General features: G+C 36.3%; 1 protein-coding gene across 1 annotated transcript; it reads left to right on the top strand.

Moving 5' to 3' along the window:
* Nucleotides 1-18,021: 18,021 nt before the first annotated feature.
* Nucleotides 18,022-19,763, top strand: LOC145592223 (uncharacterized). The gene is made up of 3 exons (XM_081648680.1): nt 18,022-18,058; nt 18,465-18,901; nt 19,212-19,763. Exons 1-3 carry the CDS (start codon nt 18,022-18,024, stop codon nt 19,761-19,763), a joined length of 1,026 nt encoding a protein of 341 aa, XP_081504806.1.
* The last annotated feature ends 3,534 nt before the right edge of the window (nt 19,764-23,297 follow it).

The following is a 23,297-nucleotide window of genomic DNA, read 5'->3' on the forward strand; positions in this document are numbered from 1 at the left end:
AATTCATTACAACCCGACCCGATTAGGACCCGTAATGTTTTGACCCGAATCCTCTTTAAACTGGCAAAACCCATTTTCAAACTGACCGAACTGAGCCGATTATAACTCGACTCGATTAGGACCCGACTTATTTTAACCCGAAATCCACTTTAAACTGGCAAAACCTGTTTTCAAACCGATCGAGTTCAACCCAACCCATTATGACCCAAATCTATTATAACTCGACTTGATTAGGACCCGATCAAAATAGAAACTACAATGAAAAAACCCAAACCGAATCGACCCGATAATTTTTAAAATCGACCTGAACTGACCCACTAACTATTTCAAACCATTATAAATTGACTCGTTATAAACTGAAAACGAATAAACCAAACCCAAAACCGAATCGTATACCCAATTGACACTTCTAATAAACGGTATCATAATTTTATCTTCAACCAACTAATTACACGTAGAGAAAATTAATTACATATCGTAGAAAGCTAAGTTTTATACTCATTTGTTATACAGATCTAAGTTAATTTTTTTTTTTTAAGGAAAAGTTATAGGTGTCTTATATTGATAGTTTTTCCAGCGTTACATAAGGAGAAACCTCACAAGGACTATGGTTCTCCCAAATTTGTTCAAAACCAAAAGGCACTAAACGAGCTAAATTGTGAGCTACAGTATTACCATCCCATGTTACATGACTCCAAGCAATCGAATTAAAAACAGAGCTAGAGAAGAGAATATCATCCAAGATTGTGTCAAGATCGGTGAGGAAGATGGAAGCCTTGCATAATCTGTTAGCAAGCACCTGAGAGTCCGACTCAATAATGACATCAAGCAGCCTATATTTGCGAGCAAGTTGAATAGCCATAGAGGCTGCCTTCCCTTCAGCTATGACAGTAGGCCAATACGCTTGAAGTCTTCTTTAGCTGCAGATAATACATCTCCCTTGCAATCACGAGCAACTACTCCAAGTCCCACCCATCCTTCTTCTCGCAACGAGGCATCACAATTTAATTTAACAATACTTTAAGGAGGGGCAAGCCACTTCTTTGGAATTTTTTTGACCAAGCTTTTTACCACACCATATATATTTTTTGCATAAGTAGTGCAGTCAGCCGCATGACATAATACTCTCTCAATGATAATTGTGTGGTGCGTGTCATTATTTTTAAAAAATCATTTAATTCCTTCTACCCCAAATATTCCACAACAAAATTGCTCCCCTACATTTCTTCTTGTTTTCCAGATTGCGCCAAGAGTTAAATAATTCCAAGAAGTTCATATCTTGGGGCCAAAGGAACATTTCACAACAATCACAATCGATCCATAAATTGCGTACCGTATGACAATCGAAGAGAGCATGTCTAACAGTCTCGGGGCAACCTGGACACCAAGGGCAGTCATCGTTCTCAGCCACGTGTTGGAACTTAAGATAAGCTCTTACAGGAAGGGTGCCTGTGCATATGCGCCATAGAAAGTGTCGCACCTTCGGAGTTACCTCAAGGCTCCATATATCAACCAAAGTCTTGTGAAAATTATCAAGATCGTACGATTTTCCCAACATATATGACGTTTTACAAGAGTAACTGTCATCCATTGAGAATGCCCATGAAATATAATCTGAAACATCTCTCGAGCTAATGGGAATAGCTAGAATACTCCTTGCATCTCTATCATTGAAAAGGCTATTGAGGCGACCCACATCCCATTCTCGACTTTCGTGATCAATGATCTCACTGACATAAGTCACCGAATCATCCCTAGGTGTAGTGATGAATCGATTGTCGCCATTATCAACCCATGGGTCATCCCACACATTCACCGAGCATCCATTACCAATCCTCCAAAGAAGGCCCTATTTTAGGAGTGCCTTGGATAACCAAATACTACGCCATGAATAGATGCCGCCTACACCCAAGTTAGAGTTCAGGAAGCTTTTTTGCGCATAATATTTAGCCGAGAGCACTTTATTCAAGAGAGAGCGGCTTGGAAACAAGTCTCCACGCTTGTCGGCCTAATAAAGCATCATTGAAAACATTTAGGTCCTTGAACCCCATTCCCCCTAAGCATTTAGGGGAACAAAGATCTCGCCATCTCTTCTAATGAACTCGTTTTTAATCATCACATTGGCCCCACCAAAACTGGGCCATCATGGCATGGATGTCGTCCATTACTCCCTTTGGAATCTTATAGACTTCCATGAGGTAAGTTGAAATAGCTTGGATCATAGACTTGAGAAGAATTTCTTTCCCCGCACGAGAAAGGAGTTTTCTTTCCATCCCATTAGCTTCTTCCGGATACAATCTTCGAGAGCCACAAAAATCATCTTTTTGGATTGTCCTATAATTGTAGGAATACCCAAATATTTAGAATGTTTGTCCACCCTCCGCATAGCAAGAACACTCAACAATTCCTCTTACGTTGCGTCACGAACCCCTTTGCTAAAAGAAACCTCTGATTTGTCATAATTAATTTTCTCTCTGGAAGCTGCCTCGTAGATGTTGTGAATTCAACAATTTTTGTGCATTCCCTTCGGCTGGCTCTTACAAAGAGTAAATTGTCGACCGCAAAGAGAAGATGAGATATTTCTAGCCCCCTTCGACAAGCTTTGGCCCCATGAATAAAACCATTTTCCATAGCTTTTCGCATAAGACCTGAAAAAGCATCAGCGACAAGGATAAACAAATAAGGGGAAAGAGGATCCCTTTGCCGGAGACCCTTAGAGGGAGTAACCGAACCACAAACATTCCCGTTAATAATAAATGAGTATTTGAATGTAGAGACGCAATCCATAATGATCTCAACCCATCTATCTGCAAAACCTCTTTTCAAGAGAAGTTTCTCCAGAAAATTCCACTCTACTCTATCGTATACTTTACTCATATCCAGTTTCATAAACATCATTCCTTTTCTCCCCTTGCTTCTAGATTTCATAGTGTGGAACAATTCTAGGGCAATGAGATCATTGTCTAAATCAAACAACCCGGAACGAAGGCACTCTAATTCTTTAAGACAATTCCCGGCAAAATAGACTTCTCATCAGAACAGCTTTGGAAGCTATTTTATATAGAACATTACAGAGGGCAATCGGTCGAAATTCAGACATATGAGAGTGTGTCTTCACTTTCAGAATATGAGCAACTTTAGAATTATTAACAAAGGCAAAGGACTCATTATCCTACAGAATATTACTAACAAGCACAAAAACATCATTCCCAACGATATGCAAAAATTTTTGGTAAAAAATTGCATGCATACTATCAGGTCCCGGGGCTTTGCAAGGGTGCATTTGCTTAAGAGCGACATATATCTCATCCTTTGAGTACGGGCGAAGGAGCTCAAAATTAATTTCTGGAGTAACAAATTTTTCAATTGTATCAAGAACTGAATCACATGCCTCTTCGGATAGAGCACCTACAGTAAAGAGATTTTGATATAGCCATCTTCACACCACACCCAATCATTGTCGAAGAGCCCTACTATCTCATTTTTCTTCTTGCGTTGGGAAACCTTTTGATGGAAATATTTTTTGTTTCTATCTCCATCTTTGATTTTTGATGCACGAGAACAGAGATACATGTACGCTTCTTGCTTGTCAAGGAGATTGTCAAATCGCTTTTTTAACTCAACACACTTGGCTAAAGAATCTGCCAAAACATCTTCTACGTGCGCACTTTTGAGAGCCTTTTCTGTATCATCGACCACTTCCCCAATTCCTAAAATTTGAGGTCACTCCAAATTTTCAGATTAGCCGCCACTGTCTTGAGTCGATCCACAACCCCATTGCCAGCATGTTTCAAAACAGAACCCTTTTTTCTTTTTTCTTTTCTTCTTGTGATGCTCACCAAACTTGTGGAAGATAGGATAATGGTCCGATTTGTATCTCACAAGATTCTCAACCACCGGATGCAAGTCAAGATTATGCCACAGGTCATTCACTACAAATCGATCAAGCCTTTCTCGGATGTGAGTTTATACAGTCAAGCCTTTTTCCCAAGTGAAACACTGCCCAATAAAACCCAAGTCACGAAGATTGCAATCTTGAAGAGTCTCACGAAACTCAGGCATAGCACGTCTCTTCAAATCCTGCTTCTCATCATAGCTAAGTATTTCATTAAAATACCCACCAATGAGAATAGGGCCATTCACATGCTCACATAGACTTTGAATTAAAGACCAAGTTTTGCATTTATTTCTTGTTTCGGGCCACCTATAAATTCCCACAAATCTCCAAGAAAATTCCAAAAGCTAGTGAAACATCCCCACAAATATGATTTTGAGAAAAGGAAATAAATTAAAATTGATTTCATTTTTCCAAAACAAACAAAGACCACCTGACCTACCAATACTACTAACACCAAAAGCATTTGAGTAACCAAAAATGAATTTATTATTTTCTGCAATGGATTTATTGACTTTATCACTACTAGAAAATCTGTGCATTTTGGACGGTTTTAAAGCTTTTTTTCGACGCCAAAAAGCGTCGAAAAATTATTTCTCGACGCTTAAAAAAAACGTCGAGAATAAGTGAGTCGAGAAAATTAGGCGTCATCAAAATTGTCGCAAATCTCAACACTATATTGTGTCCAAATTTTTACACGAAGCGTCGGAATTTGCAATAGTTGACGCACTTTCTCAACTTTAGCGACGCTTTTTTGTGTCTAGTATCTTAAATCTGACGACGCTTTTTAGTGTCCAAAGCTTGTGCATATTCTTTAAAAATTATCTAGAATATATTTACCAAAAAACAAAAATTTCACACTGAAAATTATTACTTGTATACTAGTATTAGCAAAATATAAATTATATATATATATATATATATATATATATATATATATATATATATATATATATATATATATATTAGGCCTAAAAAATTTTGCATATAAATATGTTTAGTAAACATATGTACAATATCTCATAGTAATGAGTTTTCTATTACAACAAATATAATTCTAACTTATACGCTAAAAAAATATCTTTCTTCCATCCTTGTAATCTTGCACCATTAGATGTCATACCTTTTCTACTGCTTCTCAATATTCATAGAAGTCGCATAATTTTTGGACCCTCCACCAAGTTCAGTATTTGCATCAAGACATCACCAAGAGAATCTAAAAACAATAACGGACCAAAATTAGCTTTCCAAAAAAAAAAAAAAAAAAAAAAAAAAAAAAAAAAAAAAAACCAAAATTATTAACACTAGGGAGCCATATGCTAAAAAACATAGAGAATACATTCTCTGGAAAACATTTTCCACCTAATCAAACCAAAATCACAACTAACTTCTAAAACCAATCCAATTACAAAGTTAAAAACTTACCAAAAGTATCAAGGCATCCATACTCAGAAGAAAAGACATCATTAGCCAGCATTTAATAGGTCACGATAGGCTTAAAATATGACATGCACCGGAGCCATGACCTGCACAGTTGTCATGCAAGCAAGAGCATATAATTCTAGACCTGTATATCCAACAGTCTAAGTTAAAATATCTCACAAATGTAACTAACATTACAGTCTACAGGCATCCATGCCCTAATTTTAAGCATATTATTAACCTATAAACCATGTACACCAAAAGAAAATGTTCAAGGTTAAGAATTCGGCAACCATCCTTCAAAGAAAAATTTATGATCTCGGTTTAAGGAGTGCAGCAGGACTCCTCTAGGTAATTTTATGTCCAATATCAACATGAAAAACAAAGATGTAGAACTTCTTAAACTAAAAGTACAAAACACAACCACATACAGCAAAAAGGTTAAAAACTTAGAACCAGCAGCCACATACAGTAAATGAGCCCCCAAAATTTTCAACTTCACCATGCCATGCAAACAGATACATGTGTTATTTTGATGATATGTAAAATTGATACAGAATAAGTGAGTAATTAAGTTTGACATACCAATTTCAAGTCATATTTCGAGCTCGTCTTGGGCGTTCCCTTGGAGCACAGCTCTAAAGTTAGGTCAACAATATAGGTAAAAACAAACATAGGTTGTCGATGTCATTTAGAGCTAGTAGAGTTGTTATTGGCTTCAACCATCAAGAATTGAGTTTCAAACGGAATGTCTCCTCCACAATTACCCATTCTCTGAGTCATCCACCATAGCTTGAATCTGAATACACACATAAAACACAACCCCCTACACGCATGAAAATTACAATTACCAAATCAACAAACTTTCAAGATCTCTCTACAAGCAATAATTCAATTGAATTGGAACATATCGAGTTGAATCCAAAAAAGAGCTAAATAAAATACCCGAGAAAGAAATGGCAGAGAAGAGGGCAGGTAGCAGCAAAAATTAAACAATCAAATCAGCTTCTCATATCAAAGTCAAAATTTTCAAACAAAATAAGAATTATGATCATGACCTGATTCACAAATGAGCCAAGATAGACATATATCGGTATATCCTTCTTTATTATCCATTCAATTATAATACAGAATCTAAATAATCACAAAATAGATTGATATTCATGACATTGCATATATACAAGTGCTAAGAAAAGGGCCACACAAAATTGTTTCATCGTACACCTCTAGCAAAATATCTAGCTTACAATTCAGTTGAAAAGGGAAAATCTCAGGGTAATAACTAAACACCCAACAGATTGAGAAAATGAAGATGAATATCTCCTATACTAGTAAAGTTACGAAGTATACAAAAAAAAAAGGGATTTGACAAATCAGCTAAACCTAGAAAATTATGAAACAACTAAAATGATAAATTTAGAGTTCTAATCTCATTCTCCAGCTCTCTGCTGTATAATCCTCTTTTAATTAGTTAATTCCATATAAGCTTGTAATCAGTAATGAACAAGAAGCAGCGAATGTTAGCTACTAATACTATAATTAAAGTAATCAAATTTAACATGTGTTCCTTCAAGTAGGATTCGAGCAATCAAATATGTACTATGATCCTTCAAGTAGGATATGAGAAATCAAATATGTATTGTGTTCCTTCAAGTAGGATTAGAGTACATTAATTTTAGTTGTTGTAGACACCAAATTGTGTCTCCCAAAAACCAAACCCGGTGATGAATATCTTTCATGTCATAGATTATCGAACGAAGTGAAAGTGTGAAAAGTCTAGTGACGCGGTTATTTTTAATAAAAATACTTCTTTATGTTTTCGAAAATATTCCTTTTCGTACCCTGTTTATGAAAGATGTCCAATCTAATTTAGTTTTTTCCATGATATGGGTCCAATAATTGTGTAGTTGGATGGGGTTTTAAAAGACCTTTCCAACGATATGTTATAATCCCAATTCCGATGAATAATGAGGAAGTTATGGCCAAAATACTAAACTGGGCCCAAACCGGATTTTACCTACGACCCAATGATCATGAGGAGGGTCCAAAGGTTTAATCCCATTCCTAAACTGATTAGGATTAATTAGAAGATTCTATAAGTTTCTAAAAGATCTTAATTATCCTTTTTGAAAAGATAAGATCAAAGAATTTGAAATTGAATAAAACTCCTCTTTTTGAGAGTCCTTGTCCTGTGCGAATCAAAGATGATCAGATATTATTTTCGTGCCTCATAATTTTTATCCAAATATTATATGGTTGGATATATCTTGAAATTATATTTCCAATGATATATTATAATATTAATTCCGAGTTATAACGAAAAAGACATGAAAGAAATACAAAAATGTATCCAAAATTGACACCCTTCCACTATTTTGGACATATCTTTTATTCTGCAAAAGATTTTAATCTAAATCCAATTGTATTGGAAATTATAATTCAAGAAATTTCCAACAACATATTATATGACTTATTTGGACTTTTGAAGCAAAAGATATGATTAAAACAAAATTCGCAAAAAATTATCTCAGCGCGAAACGACAGCTATGTAGCGCCGCATGATTTATGTCGTTTCGCGACAGACTTTTTCGAGCGCGACAGCTCTGGGACAGAACCAATTTTATTCTGATTCAAATTCTAACTCTTTTCTATCATTTCCGGACTATTTTCACTATAAATAGGGTCGTATTTCCCCGTTTTCAATCATCAACAATCATCTAATTTTTTTCTCTTCTCTCTCTTAAGCTAGAAGCTTATTCTTTCTCCCTCTTTCTAAGCCTTCCCCTTTTCAAATAAAATACCGTATTCATGAGTCCTAGACACACCTAGCCAAGCTCGAGGTTGCCTTCGCCCTCGACGTGAAAGGTTGATAATTTCTGAGGGTTTGGTCCCAAATCTTATTTCAATTCTTTGATTAGATTTACTGTTTAATATTTTCCTTGAAGTTACTAACGTGTGTATTGTTTTGATAGAAAGAGATACGAGGCATCGAATTAAGTAATTTAATTGCTTAATTATTCTTTTGATATAGAAAGGCATGCTTATATTATTTTAATTCCTAGTATCATGTTAGGGTGCTTTTGCTTTCTAATATCATGTTTAGGTTGCTTCCTATTTCTTCTATCATGCTAGTATCATGTTAGGGATAAAGCTTTGATCTTTATTGTTTAGTGACATGCTAGGATTTGTTATTAATCTTGTTAGTATCCTGCCTAGGATCTTGCTATTATTATTATGCTTTGATGAGAATATTATTATGATGATGATTGTTATTATGTTGCTTGATATATTATTGTTATTGCTTGATCACGCCCTCTCTTGCAGGTTTAAAGGGAATTTGTACTTGTAATCATGCCTAATAAGATAATTAATAATTTGGTTTAGGCTAATTTGATTTTAATTCAAGTGATCGCCAATAATAGATTTTTTTGTGCATTAATATTCAACCAACATAGATAAACAGGTTTAGGATTAATATATTGATTGTATATTAGTCAGAAAGCGCACATGAATATGAAAAGAATAGAGTAGAGGCCTATTTTTAGGGCAAGTTCAATCTCTTTTAGGTTGGATTTGTACCTTCATCCCCGAAGTTCCAGTCATGGTTCTAGACCTATGGAGTTAACGATCTCATGGATCGTGAAGGGGTGTAACCTTCACCTTGTGAACGGTTTACAAGTTCCTAAAACTTGTTGGCAACTCTTTTACTCTAGCTTCCTTCCTTTTGGACGCCACCATACTTAAGTGTATGATCACAGTGGGGCTCAAGTTTAAGATGCTTGAAATATTCCCTACAGAGGTGCAAACCTTAGTGGATACTAATCAGTTTGTAGAGATTGCCAAAACAATAAAAAACTTTACAAGCAAAATAAGATATAGCAGCAACAAGCATGAAACAAAAATAACATGTACCAAAACATGCACTTACAAACAAAAACCTGAAGTCCTCAACCAAGCATGCATCAAATTGGCTCCGACAATTAGAAGCTTCTAAACCAGGTAAATCTAGTCAGGAATCAGCACTACAAACAACCAACTGAGTTAAATCTGCCTGGGATCCTTGACATCAGACAGTAAAGGAGCATTTCGAAAGAGATGCTATTTGCTACCCTTTTCACTCCCAATATTCTTTTGCCCTGCCTGGGAATACCAAAATGCTATGAATTAGCTCGGGTAAGTAACCAATCATAGATATTTAAGGACAAAAACGAGAGATTAAGGGATGAAGAAGAACAATCAGATATATAGGTGTATAAATGCTAAGCAATTAGAACCCTAAATTGAAGGGAAACACCCACAAAGTATTTCTCAAAGAATAATTGCAATTAGACCCAAAATTGGAAAAAAAAATACATGAATTTCAAATTCTGACCAAAATCAACAACCAAAAATGAATTCTAAATCCCTGCACCCAACACGACATGCAAAAAATCCCTAGATTCCAATACAATGGCTTTCTACTACTATAAAATAACTACAAATTCAATGTTATTTCACAACAATTAAATATAACAAATTAAATCTGAATGGTATTTTAGCACGAAATCCTGGAAATTGATGAGGAGAAGAATGAGATTACCTTAAATTGAAGAAATTAACAAGGAGAGGAAGGAAATTATATCATGGCTTCCACCCAATTCGCTAAAATTCAAGCAATTTGATCAACAGATGAACTGAGATCGTATAAAAATGAAGGGAAAAAAACAATTAGGTTTAATTTGTGTTGAAGTGCTGAGATCTAAGAGCTAGAGAGAGATAATTATATGTGTGGGACTGTGGGTATACTCGTGGGTATAAGGCGGTTTCTTATATTTCTTTTTTTTCTTTTTAATTTTTCTTGCCTTAAGTCACGTGCAAATCATACGAAGTTATCGACGCTTTTTCTCATCAAGAAACTGATTCGACACATAAAAGCGTCGAAAAAAAGTGGGAATTTATTTTTATGTTAACACCCCATACACAGTGTCGAACCAACAACGTCCAAAAACTAAGGGATTTGTAGTAGTGTTAGTTTCATAAAAAAAACAATAAATCTGGGGCAAAAGACGAACACCACTTTCGAAGTGTTCTAACTGCTCGAGGGCTTCCAACCCCTCGACAGTTCCAGCATAGAGTACTCATTGTGAAGGGCGAGGTTGGGTCTAACCAACCTCCGCCGGACTAGTAGAGTCAAGAGTGACACCAGGTGGGATTCGCACCTCTTCCCAGTTGAGTCCTTCTTGGTTTCCACCATATGAGAGCCAAGATTTTTTTGCTTACCAGTAGCAGTAGGAAGATCTTCCATAGAGGTGTCTACATCCCTATCATATCCCTTCTAGGTTTTCATAGCTAGGCCTTTCTTGTCATGTGTCAAGATAGGAGTAGAACAGGATGTGTGTTGCAGCTGGGCATGAGTGTGACTGCTGGTTTTTGCCTGCAAGGAAACTGGTTCAGAAAAAGGATTAATAGGCAGCAGATCAAGAGAAGGGGAGTCTGAGTTAGGTGTTACTTTATGTGAAGAATTGTCAAAATACTCCTTTACTACTTGAGTCTCATTCATAGTCACCAATAGGTATTATTACCTTGAGCCTTCTCCCTTTCTAATACCAGCAAAGGATAATTTTCTGGCCACTCCAGGAGGGCCTTTCCTTATCACACTAGAGCTGTGATAACCAGGAAGCTTAGGGGCACAAGGTAGCTTAAGTTTAGCAAGCCAAGTTCTCTCCTTTTCACGATCAAAAATGGTGAGACGGGTTTTGTTCCTCGCTGAAGCTCCAAGCCAAGGTTCGTACTTATAAATCACTTCCTTACTCAGATTTGAAGCTTCAAAAAATCGACATTCATTATCGGTGTAGTCCAAACTCCCACAAAAATAGCGAATTTTTGTCAACCGTTCATGTTGTATGCTACACCATTTCGAGCTTGAACCTGTAGCAATCTTAACTCCTCTATGCAGGGGTTTATTAATCTCAATTTGGATCATGACACGCAAGAAATCGTTCCAACTAAGAGGGTCAGAATCATCATATTCAATAAATCCACCCAGATGTTCTCCAATGTCAAAGGCAAATTCAAAGTTTCTCCTATTAAAGGGGACGTCTTTGATACGAATTCAAAAGGGTGTATGTGAGAATTTCACTTCGAAAGGTTGTTTTTCCCCGGCAATATCATTCAACAACAATAGTTTTTTATCAAAAAACCAAGGAGCACCTTCCATAACCCTAGCTTTGTCTTCCCCGTCAAAAAATTGAAAAACAAATAAATTTATTTCGGCCATTCTAATTGCAACATTGTTCTTACAATTCCACAGATTCAAAAGAGTTCTTTTCATTGCTTCTACATTAAAGGGCCTTACCGTTAACAATTTCCCCATAAGGGTGAGGGAAATTCAAGTCTTGGTGTCTTCATCTTCTTCGGCATCCAGGGCACCATGAACAGAGTTTTCTTCTTCCGTCAAACGGAGCTTCTCCCACTCCTCAATTAGATTATCAGCCATTGTGGGGTTGGAAGAGGACGAAATTCTGGTCAACAAGCTGTGATTCAATAGAGAAATCGGGATGAACCAAACGAACAAACGCAACCCTAGGCAGGGACGAGAAAGACTTTCACCCTAGGCAGGGACTTCTATTTTCTTAGATCTAAGTTAATTATATACAAGTACTTATCACATCCAAATATTAAATTCTCTCTCGATGGAAAACCATATTTCTGGCAATGAAATTCTCCGTTCGTAGGAGGAAATATATCTTTTAGATCGATCCAGGAAAAAACCTAAAAGAAAAATAAATCATTTGATTTTCACCAAAGAGAATCAATCGGACGAAGTCATGGTTGAAGCACATGAAGGAAATATGGGAAATTTAGAAGACAATGTTGTAAAAGAGATGGTGCCCTCGCCATTAGTTCCCCAAGGAACAGGAACTTCCTTTAGAGATTTGATGAAGGAAGACAAAAATAGGAAAATAGGATCCAATCTGAGGAACAGCAATGATGAACTACAGGAGGAAGCAATATTTGATGATAAGGATTTGCCGGAGGATATATTGAATGATGAACGTTGCCCTGTCATTCAACTCACGAAGGAAGAGAAAAGGAAACTTAGGAAACCATGGAAAACTTCTCTGATTATCAAGAAGTTTAGTGGGAAGATTAGTTACATGGGATTAATGAGAAGACTTGAGAAGAAATGGCACATAAGGGGGGAACTTCCACTTACAAATATAGGATGCAATTACTATATAGCAAAGTTTTGCAGTGAGGCTTACTACAATTATGTCCTTACACAAGGACCATGGCTATTGGATGATAATTATTTAACAATTAGGAAGTGGATTCCCAACTTTGTTCCAGATGAATTTCCCATTCAAGTACTCACGGCCTGGGTTCGTATCCCTAACTTGCCAGTGGAATATTTTGACATAAATTTCCTGAGTAAAATTGGATCAAAGATTGGTAAAGTGTTGCATATTGATAAGACTACTGCCTAGGCGGAGCGTGGACAATTCACAAGATTGAGTATTGAGATTGATTTATCAGAACTGCTGCTATCCAAATTCTAGTTGAAGGGTAGAATATGGAGAGTTCTAATATGAGGGAATTCGTATAGTGTGTTTTAACTGTGGCAAACTTGACAACATATAAGATGAATGCCCTTTGCTGAATTGGATGGGAATAATTCGTCTATGGTAATTTACATGAAAATCCTCTACATAACAATGTGCCTCGACTAGAAGAGAATGAAGATTTCGGATCCTGGATGCTTGTAAAGAAACCGCGGAGAAAGAATCCATCGAAACCAGAGAAACCCCCTCCTGGTGGAGAGAGGAACAATGTGAATCCAACTCGGGTGGCTGAGAAGAGTCACAACGAGTCGACTCGGACCGGAGGAAATTTAGGAAAGAATAACAAGAATATAACTGATGGAGTTATTTTAGGAGGGGGGTCAAGATTTAATATTTTGACTACGCAAGAAGTGGAAAATAATGGGATAAACTTGGAAGGAAATTAGGATGGGGAAGATATGATGGAGGGGAATTATGATAAACTTGGAAGCAGAGATATCTCTGTCAATTTAGGGGATAATTCTCAACAAAATATTCCAAGGGGAGATTTGTTCCCTAAATTTCAAGAGAATATTAATATTGCAAGTCAACATGCCCTTAAATTCAAAAAACAATCCAAGAAAATATATCAAGAAAAGAAAAAATCTTTTTTGAAGGAAAGCAATGTGCGTTTGGAAGATATAACGAATTTTAGTGAGGGGATACGTCCTTTGACTAATGATTCAGTGAGCATTGAAAAAGAGATTGGAATAGTGAGTCAAGATATGTGACAGAGAAGTAAGAACAAGCCACCACAAAGCAATCACAAGCCATCAGCAGGTAGAATCAATCCAGTGAGAAGCAAACACTAAGCCAGACTCATGTATCGAACTCCATACTCGATCAAATTATGTATTCCTCCGGAGAAAGCAATATGTGTTGGAACTCCGATGAGGAACCATACCTGACGATCATGTGCCCAATAGTGCATGTGATGGAGATTCGGATAGACTCATGGTTACCACCAATTTCGAACCCCCCGGAACTAGTGGTAACGGTGAAAATTCCCAATGAAGTTCAGCGTCTCTTGACGCTAATCAGACAAGATTATGTCTCATTCCTTTATTCAATCCCGGATTCTATGGAAGATAGCATTCCTAATTTAAGTCCAGATACCCAACCTATCATGTGCATGGTATGGAATGTACAGGGTGTAGGGAATAGGAATTTTGTAAATAGTCTGAAGGATTTGGTTAGACTCAACAAACCTGATGTTTTAAATCTTGTTGAGACACATATGGGGAGACAACAGGCTGTGAAGTTAGCTTCTATAATTGGTTATGCTGGCCATTCGAGAGTAGATGCAGCCGGATTCAGTGGTGGGATATGGGTTTATTGGAGGACTGACTGTGTAATAGTTAGCCCTATTCTGAAGCATAATCAACACATAACAATGGAGGTTTCTAGAGTTGGCTCAATTCCATGGTATTTTTCGGCTGTTTATGCAAGCTCTGATCATGCCAAATGGAAAGATCTCTGGAAAGAACTCTAGAATTTTGCAGCAACTCATAATAAGATATGGCTCATTGCGGTAGATTTTAATGATATTAGATCACTGGTGGAAAGAAATAAATCTTGCAATGAAACCAATAGACAATCAAGATTATTTAATGACTGGATTGAAGAGATGGACCTACTAGAAGTGGAATTTTTAGGAGCAGCAAATACTTGGGCAAGGGGGAGATCTCTTGAGACAAGACAAAGCGCTCGTTTAGACAGAGCTTTGTGTAACTCGGAGTGGGTTATGCATTTCAATCAGGCATTGATGAAACACTTAACGGCTGTATTCTCAAACCACTACCCAATTTTTGTTTCACCGAATGGTTTCATACCAATGCAAGCTTTGCATTGACCACTTCGTTTTCAGGCCACTTAGCTTTCTCACGAAAATTTCAAATCTTTTGTGGCTGAAAAATGGAACAAGGAAGAGAATTTGATGAACTCCCTAGCAAATTTATCGAGGGAGTTGCAAGAGTAGAATAGAGATGTCTTTGGCAACATCTTTAAACAAAAGAGAAATTTGCTAGCCCGGTGTAGACACCCAAATGTGTCTCCCCAAAACCAAACCCAGTGATGAATACCTTTTGCGTCGAATGATTATCGAATAAGGTGAAAGTGTGAAAGGTCAAGTGTTGCGGTTGGTTTTTATTAAATTCTTTCTTTCTGTTTTCGAAAACAACTCTATTTTATGAAAAACAGACAATCTAGTTTAGTTTGGTCCACTACAAGGGTCCAATAATAGTGTAGTTGGATGGGGCTTGCAAAGAGCTTTCCAACGATATATTATAAGCCCAATTCCGATGAATAACGAGGAAGTTATGGCCAAAATACTAAACTGGGCCCGGTTTGATCTTTACATGCGGCCCAATGATCTAGGGGAGGGCCCAATGTTAATTATTATTCCTAAAGTTATTAGAATTAATTATAGTCTTCTAAAATTATATAGAAGGTTCTCTTTAATCCTAATAGAATTAGAATTAATAATTATATTTTGATAAAGTTTTATTTGGAATAAAATATTATTTTATGAAAGATACGATTTCAGTTTCATACGGACTTTACAGATTGATTTTGATCCATATGTGGACTCCGTGTTGAAAGCGCGTAGAAATCCAGGCTGTCGCCACGCGACAGACCCTGTCGCCTGGCGACAAGGTCGGTTTTGCAGCGACAGCGTGGAGTTTTATTCCTTATCAAATTCTACTTATTTCCGGACTGTTTTCTTATAAATAGGGTCCTGGACCTCTGTTTTTATTCATCTACAATCTACAATCTACAACAATCATCTTTCTCTCTCAAAAAAGCTAGAAGCTTTCTCTATTCTTTTTCTAAACCTTCCCTCTCACAAAATTCCTCATTCATTAGATCTAGACACACCTAGCCAAGTTCGAAGTTGCCTTCGCCCTAGACGTGAAAGGTTATAATTTCTAAGGGTTTGGTCCCAAATCTCTCTTTCAATTATTTGATTTAATTGTTTGATTTTATATTTTCCTTAAAGTTACTAACGCGTGTATTTTGTTATTAGAAAGAGATACGAGGCATCCAAGTAAGTACTTTAATTGTTTAATTGATATTATGATATAGAGAAATCATGCTTAGATTGTTATTTTGGTTCCTAGTATCATGTTAGGATGATTTCCTTAGTATGATATTTAGGGTGATTTGCTTATATCAATTATGATTTCTAGGATGCTTCCTATTTTCTTTTCTAATAGCATGTTAGTATCATGTTAGGGCTAAAGCTTTGATCTTTATTGCTTAGTGACATGCTAGGGTTTGTTATTAATCTTTTTAGTATCATGCCTAGGATCTTTCTATTAATATTATGCTTTAGCTTTAACATAATTATGATTGTTATTATGATTATGATAATTATGATTATTGTGGTTATTATGTTGCTTGATATATATTATTGTTATTGCTTGATCACGCCCTCTCTTGCAGGTTTAAAGGGAATTTGTACTTGTAATCGCGCTTAATAAGATAATTAATAATCTTGTTTAGGGCTAATATGATTATAATTCAAGTGATCACCAATAATAGTTTTCTTGTGCATTAATATTCAGCCAACATAGATAAACAGGTTTAGGGTTAACCTATTATTTGCATGTTAGTCAGAAAGCGCACATGAATACGAGAAGAATGAAGTAGAGGCCTATTTAGGGCAGGTTCAATCTCTTTTAGGTTGGATTTGTACCTTCATCCCTGAACCCTATTTGGTTCAAGACCTTTTGGAGTTGACGATCTCCTGGATCGTTAAGGGGTGTAATCTTCACCTTGTGAACGGTTTACAAGTTCCTAAAACTTGTTGGCGACTCTTTTGCTCTAGCTTCCTTCCCTTTGGACGCCACCATGCTTAAGTGTATGATCACAGTGGGGTTCAAGTTTGGGGTTAATGGCTTGAAATATTCCCTACACCCGGATAGCTGGAGTCCAAAAGAAACTGGCAGTTAAGATTGATAGGGGTCTCATTAAATTGGAAAGCAGATTGAGAAGATAGTTGGATGAGATATTGGAAAGAGAAGATATTTTGTGGTACCAAATATCGCGTGTGGAATGGTAAAAAAATGGAGACCGCAACACAACTTTTTTCCATTTGAGTACGGTGGTTAGAAGATGGAAGAATAAGATCAATTCTCTGAAGAATGATGAAGGACAATGGATTCAGGATAAAGTTGAGATAAAAAACCAAGTGGTGAATTATTTCGAGAAGTTGTTCAAGGAAGAAGGGGAACCGGATGTAATTGATTTGCCTCAAGATATTTTTCCGAAATTGTCAGGACAAGATTAGAGAGCTTTGAAGGCCCCTTATTCGAGAATGGAGATAGAACAAGTAATCAAAGAAAGGGGGGCATTGAAAGCACCGAGTCCGAATGGTTTCCAAGCACTTTTTTATCAAAAGAATTGGGAGGTGCTGGCAAATACTGTTTACAAAACCATAATTCCGATTCTACAAGGGAAGGGCTTCCTGAGCATTTTAATGAGACCTTCATAACTTTAATCCCAAAAATTGATCAACCTGAATCAGCTTCACAGTTTCGGCCATTGGGGTTGTGCAATATGGCTTATAAGATCGTCACGAAAATCTTGGTGAACCAAGTGCAGATTGTGTTGCCGCATATCATCTCCAATACTCAAGCGAGTTTTTTCACGGGAAGGCAAGTAATTGATAATATTGTGATCGTACAAGAAGTGATTCACACTATGAGAAGAAAGCACGGGGCGAAGGGCTATATGGCCATTAAAATCGACTTTGAAAAGGCCTATGATAGACTTAGATGGTCATTTATTAGAGACACAATGTTGCAAATGAACCTCCCAATTTTCATGATAAAGTTGACTATGGAATGTGTGTCTTCGGCCTCACTCCAAGTACTATGGAATGGTGAACCAACGCAAAGTTTTAAACCAAGTCGTGGGATAAGACAAGGTGATCCGCTTTCTCCTTATTTATTTGTGATGTGCATGGAAAGGTTTTACCAAACAATTGAGGAAGCCATAGTTCGAAAGAGATGGAAACCGATTCGTGCAAGTAGAGATGGCCCCCTTCTTTCGACCTCTTTTTTGCAGATGAATAATATTGTTTGCGGAAGCAAGTGTTGAACAAGTAGTGACTATCCATGAATGCTTGAATCGTTTTTGCTAGGCATCAGGCCAGAAGGTGAGTTTGGCTAAGTCGAGGGTTTATTTCTCGAAAAACATGAGTGAGGTGGTTCAAAATGAAATAAGCTCGGCACACCAAATGGAAAAAACAGAGGATTTGGGCATGTATTTGGGAATTTCGACCTTGATTAGCCGAGTCACTAAGGAGACTTACAGCCATCTATGTGAGAAAATTGATAGACGACTCACCGGATGAAAATCCAAATATTTATCATTGGCTAGGAGGATTACTCTAGCAAAGTCGACTCTTTCAACCATGGCCTATTATTCAATGCAATCTTCCAGGATCCCTCGAGGCATATGTGAGGAAATTGATAAAAAGATGAGGCGCTTTATTTGGGGAGGCAATGATGAACACAAGAAAGTCCATTTGTTATCATGGGAAAAGCTGTAATGTCCAACAGAACAAGGAGGGATTGATACTACTTCTGCTAAGCAAGCTAATGCGGCATTTCTATCTAAGCTTGGGTGGAGAGTACTGGTGGAACCAAATGCTTTATGGGCAAGGGTTCTTCGTGCCAAATATTGCAAAGGGCGTTGTGATTTGGACATGTTTGAGCCAAAGGTTGGAATGTCTAACGTTTGGAGTGGTATAACGGAGAATGCTAAAATTATTGGGGAAGGCAATCGAGTTGCTGTAGGAAATGGGGTTAGCACTCGATTTTGGGATCATAGTTGGTGTGCTGATAAAAATCTTAAGGAATATGCTACTCAATCTATTCCAGAGGAACTACGGAGCGCCACTATTAATGACATGTGGGAGGAAGGGGAAGGATGGAGATGGAACATTTTCTCTCCTTTCTTGGATGTTGATACTTTGAAATTAATTCAAACATGTGCTGTGAGTTGATCCCAGTGTTGGGGATTTGGTGTATTAAAAGGATGGGAAGAAAGGCAAGTTCTCAATCAGATCTGTTGTTCGAATAATGAAGCACGAAACTGAGGTGCTGAATGAAGAGTGTTGGGAAGCAATGTGGAAGGCACCATTGCAGTAGAGGATTCGAGATTTTCTTTGGCTAGCATGTCATGATCGAATCCTTGGTAATCTCAATAGGTTCAAGCGCAAACTTACGGATGATCCGAAATGCTAAATTTGTGGAGAACGTGAGGAGAGCACCTTACATATTCTTCATGATTGTCTAATCGCAAAGGTGGTTTGGCGCAAAACTCTGACACCTGATGTTTTCCAAAGATTCTTCCAAGGAGACATTAAAGATTGGATCACAATGAACCTAAAGAATCCAGATGCAGACGACGAGGAAAGTTGGGTGATTTACTTTGGTGTTGCGGTGTGGTGGATATGGCATTGGAGAAACTGCTATGTTTTCAATCGAAGGGATGAATTACCTCTGGATTTTGTTGCATTCCTACAGGTGAGATATGAGGAGGCAAGAAGAGCTTTAAATAGTGAAGTGGGGGAAGGCAGTAAGGAAGATAAGCGCAAGGTGGAAGCGCACATCTCTTGGCAGGCCCCTGACTATGGATGGTATTGCCTCAATTGTGATGGAGTGGCCAAAGGAAGTCCTGGACCAGCTGGTGGTGTAGCCATAATACGAGATTACACTGGCAGGTATGTATCGGCTTTTGCTAGCAATTTTGGATATTGTTCAGCTTTCAGAGCTGAAGTTCTAGCTCTAGCTAGCAATGGGACTAGAAGTGGCGAAGAACCTGCAAATAAGCAAACTGGAAGTACAGATGGATAATCTTGCGTGTGTACAAGCACTTCAAGGCAGGGAAATTCCTAGAGGCAAGAATGTGCATGATATAAACTACTGCAAGCAACTGTTATGTGATTCGAATTGGGAAGTCAAGATGGCTCACACGTATCGTGAAGGCAATTGGGCGGCGGATTGGTTGGCCAACCGCGGCGTCATTCAAGACTCACAATTAGTTTATTTTAATCAAATTCCATTAGAACTTAGTAGGATATTAGAGGAGGACTCTATGGGTGTGGCTTTGCCACGCTTTATCCCTCCGTAGTAGTGTGTTTCGTTTTTGTTTGTGTGTTTTTGTTTTGTAATTTTCTTTCTTCTTGCCATGGTCCTCTTTTTAATAAAAAAAAAATCTTATTTGTTACAATCAGTGGCGGACCCACCCTTGTGCATGGTGGGTCACGTGACCCAGCACAAAAAATAAGAAGTTATAAACATTAAACATTACGATTAATAATCATATGTGTCTATTAGTCTAGTGGTTGAGGTCTTACTTCTCTATCTAGAGGACCCAGGATCAATACCACTATATAATGATTTAACAATTCATATTTTATAAATAAGTGCACAATTTGTTTTTTAAGACTTAAGGGAAGGTAAATACTACTATATAATGATTTAACAATGCATATTTTATAAATAAGTGCACAATATTGTGGTGGTGAAACCATTATAATTTTGTCAAAGATCATGGGTTTGATATCCACGGACATCATTTATTTTTTAATTATTTATTAATTAATTTCATTCCTCAAAGACTCTTTTTTTTTAACACATATTCTTAGTTCACACGAAATTTATTTTTTATTCATTAATTTCATTCCTCAAATCCTATCTTTTTAGTTCTCACTACGTAACTTGTTAACCCTCATCGCTCTAAATCTTTATGGTACTTTCATTGGTGATTTGTCATTGTCCGTCATAAAACCCTCCTCCTCCTCTCCCACAAGATATTTAATACTTTTGGAGTGACTTGTTTTTATTAGCTTTTAGAATATTTATGCATTAATTATTGATTAGTATGCTGTCAATTATAATATCCCTTAAAATAACAATATAGTATGCCGCCGGTGACCCAGCACCCATAAAGTTTTGAATTCGCCACTGGTTACAATTGATAACTTTTATACCACTATAATAAAGAGACGTTAATTTTTGTACCGAATTGTTTCATTAATCACCAAATAACTCAAAAGTTAACCTCCTCCAATGACGATTGGTGTCATTAGAGCCAGGTTATCTCCAAAAACATAGCCAAACTTATGCTATAATATCTAGCAAGTTAGCAGGATATTCGTATATATTAAAGTCTTGTAAAGAACTTCAGCACATGTGATGTGAAACAAACTTTATCATATAGTGGTCTCCAAACATACTTTAATAAAATTAATATAAACCCGAAAGTAATAAATTTAGTATACAAAAAAACTAATTGTATCATTCTAGTTATTCTATATACTAAAATACATAAATAGGAGAATATTTATATATTGATGAAAGTGAAGGCCAAAAAGTCCAAAGATGATAACTTTAAGTACTACTATTATTATCATGATAAAAAATTGCTACGAGTTGTAATTTTCATCAAGGATAGGATGAAATTAAGGACAAGATGATAGTGATGTGTTGATACGATATAACCAAAAATATATGTACTATCTTCAAAGAACACATCTTTATTTATGTGCATATGTGATATGTAATTCATACGTCAAATTAGAGCGGTTAAAAATTGACCCGATCCGAGAACCCGATTTAAATCGGCAATGATCTGAACCTGACTTGTACCTTAACAATGGGGTGAAACTAGTGACCTGTAACTTGACCTGAACCCAACTTGATGTTAACTGACAACCGATGCGATCTAATAATTTATGACCTGAACCCAAACCTACACCCAGCCTGATATTAACCGTCAACCGATTTAATCCGACCCGACAACAATCCGAACCCGAAATAGTACCCAACCCTATTAGAACCTGAAAACGATTATAACCCAACACAACCTGCTATTGACCCGAGTCATGGAAGGTTTAATAAAAATTCATATACCTTTTGTTCAGCTTATATATATTGGTACAATTATGTAAACCCTTAATCCTTAACAATATATTGGTACAATTTGATCAACTTATAAACCTTTTTTTCTATATTACTTCGTATATATGTTTAATAAAATCTTTATATTGCTTGATCAAGTTATGAAGGGCATAACTATATAGATTCAAATTGATCACATCGATATTTATTCGAAATGAACTTGAACCAAAACCAAGAATGATCCAACTTTAAGATTATTCGTCCAATTATCTGACCCAACACTAACCCAAACCCGAATGTACCACCTATTAACCCGCCCAGACCTGCCTCAACACAACCCGAACCTAAAATTGAAATTGATCTGAATTTGACTTGAATCGAACCCAACCTATACTCGAAAGGGTAAACGACCCAGAATAACCTGAACTAAAATTGACCCGACCCGAACCTGAACCTGATCTGAGGCTAAATTGACCCGACATAACCTAATCTTGATTTAACCCAAAACCTAATTTGACCTGACCCGAACCCGACTTGAATACCCGAATTGACAGCTCTACGTCAAACTGATAGTATTTGAAACTACATTTTCAAAAGCATCCCTACCATGAAAAGGATTTATATCCCTTTCATATAATGGTGATCGATTAGCATATATAGCCGCTTAATTAATCATGTTGCTTCAATTTGTAAGAGAAAATAGGACATGTTATAGTGTGTGGTATGTGCTTAATGCGCGTGTCTATACTATAAATAGATGTGCATTCTCAGGCTTTGTTTTTTAGTTCACCTTAATTTTCCTGATATGACTAGGGCCTGTTTATTTCAGCTTAATTTCAGTTCAGTTCGGCTTTAATCAATTCACTTCATTTCAACTCTTGATTTCCTTCTCTCATAAAATATTCATTTCAGCTTTATTCAATTCAGTTCAGTTTAGCTCTAATCAGTTCAGTTCAATTTAGTTCAGTTTAATTCAATTGAGTTTAGTAAATATAAACAGGCCCTAAATTTGTTATAATATGTAAATAATTTTTTTTTACCTATTTGGTTTGATACATGTAGACGTTTTAAAGTTATGATTATTATTATTTTGCTAACTGTTTAAGAAATAGCTCAAGTGGTTAGAGCTTTTCTCCCGAATCCTAGAGATCCTGGGATCGATTCTCACCCTTGCCCTTGTGGCTTTCTAAAAAAAAAAAAATTATGCTAGCTAGTTTTCAAATTTGTTCTATAGTTATTGTAACATACATATATATATATATATATATATATATATATATATATATATATATATATATATATATATATATATATATGTATATATATATATATATATATATATATATATATATATATATATATGTATATATATATATATATATATATATATATATATATATATATATATATATATATATATATATATATATATATATATATATATATATATATATATATATGCAATTTAAAGAAAATATTTGAAAA

The sequence above is a fragment of the Chenopodium album genome, chromosome 18 (genome assembly GCF_948465745.1).
Source record: "Chenopodium album chromosome 18, dcCheAlbu1.1, whole genome shotgun sequence".
Lineage (NCBI taxonomy): Eukaryota > Viridiplantae > Streptophyta > Magnoliopsida > Caryophyllales > Amaranthaceae > Chenopodium > Chenopodium album.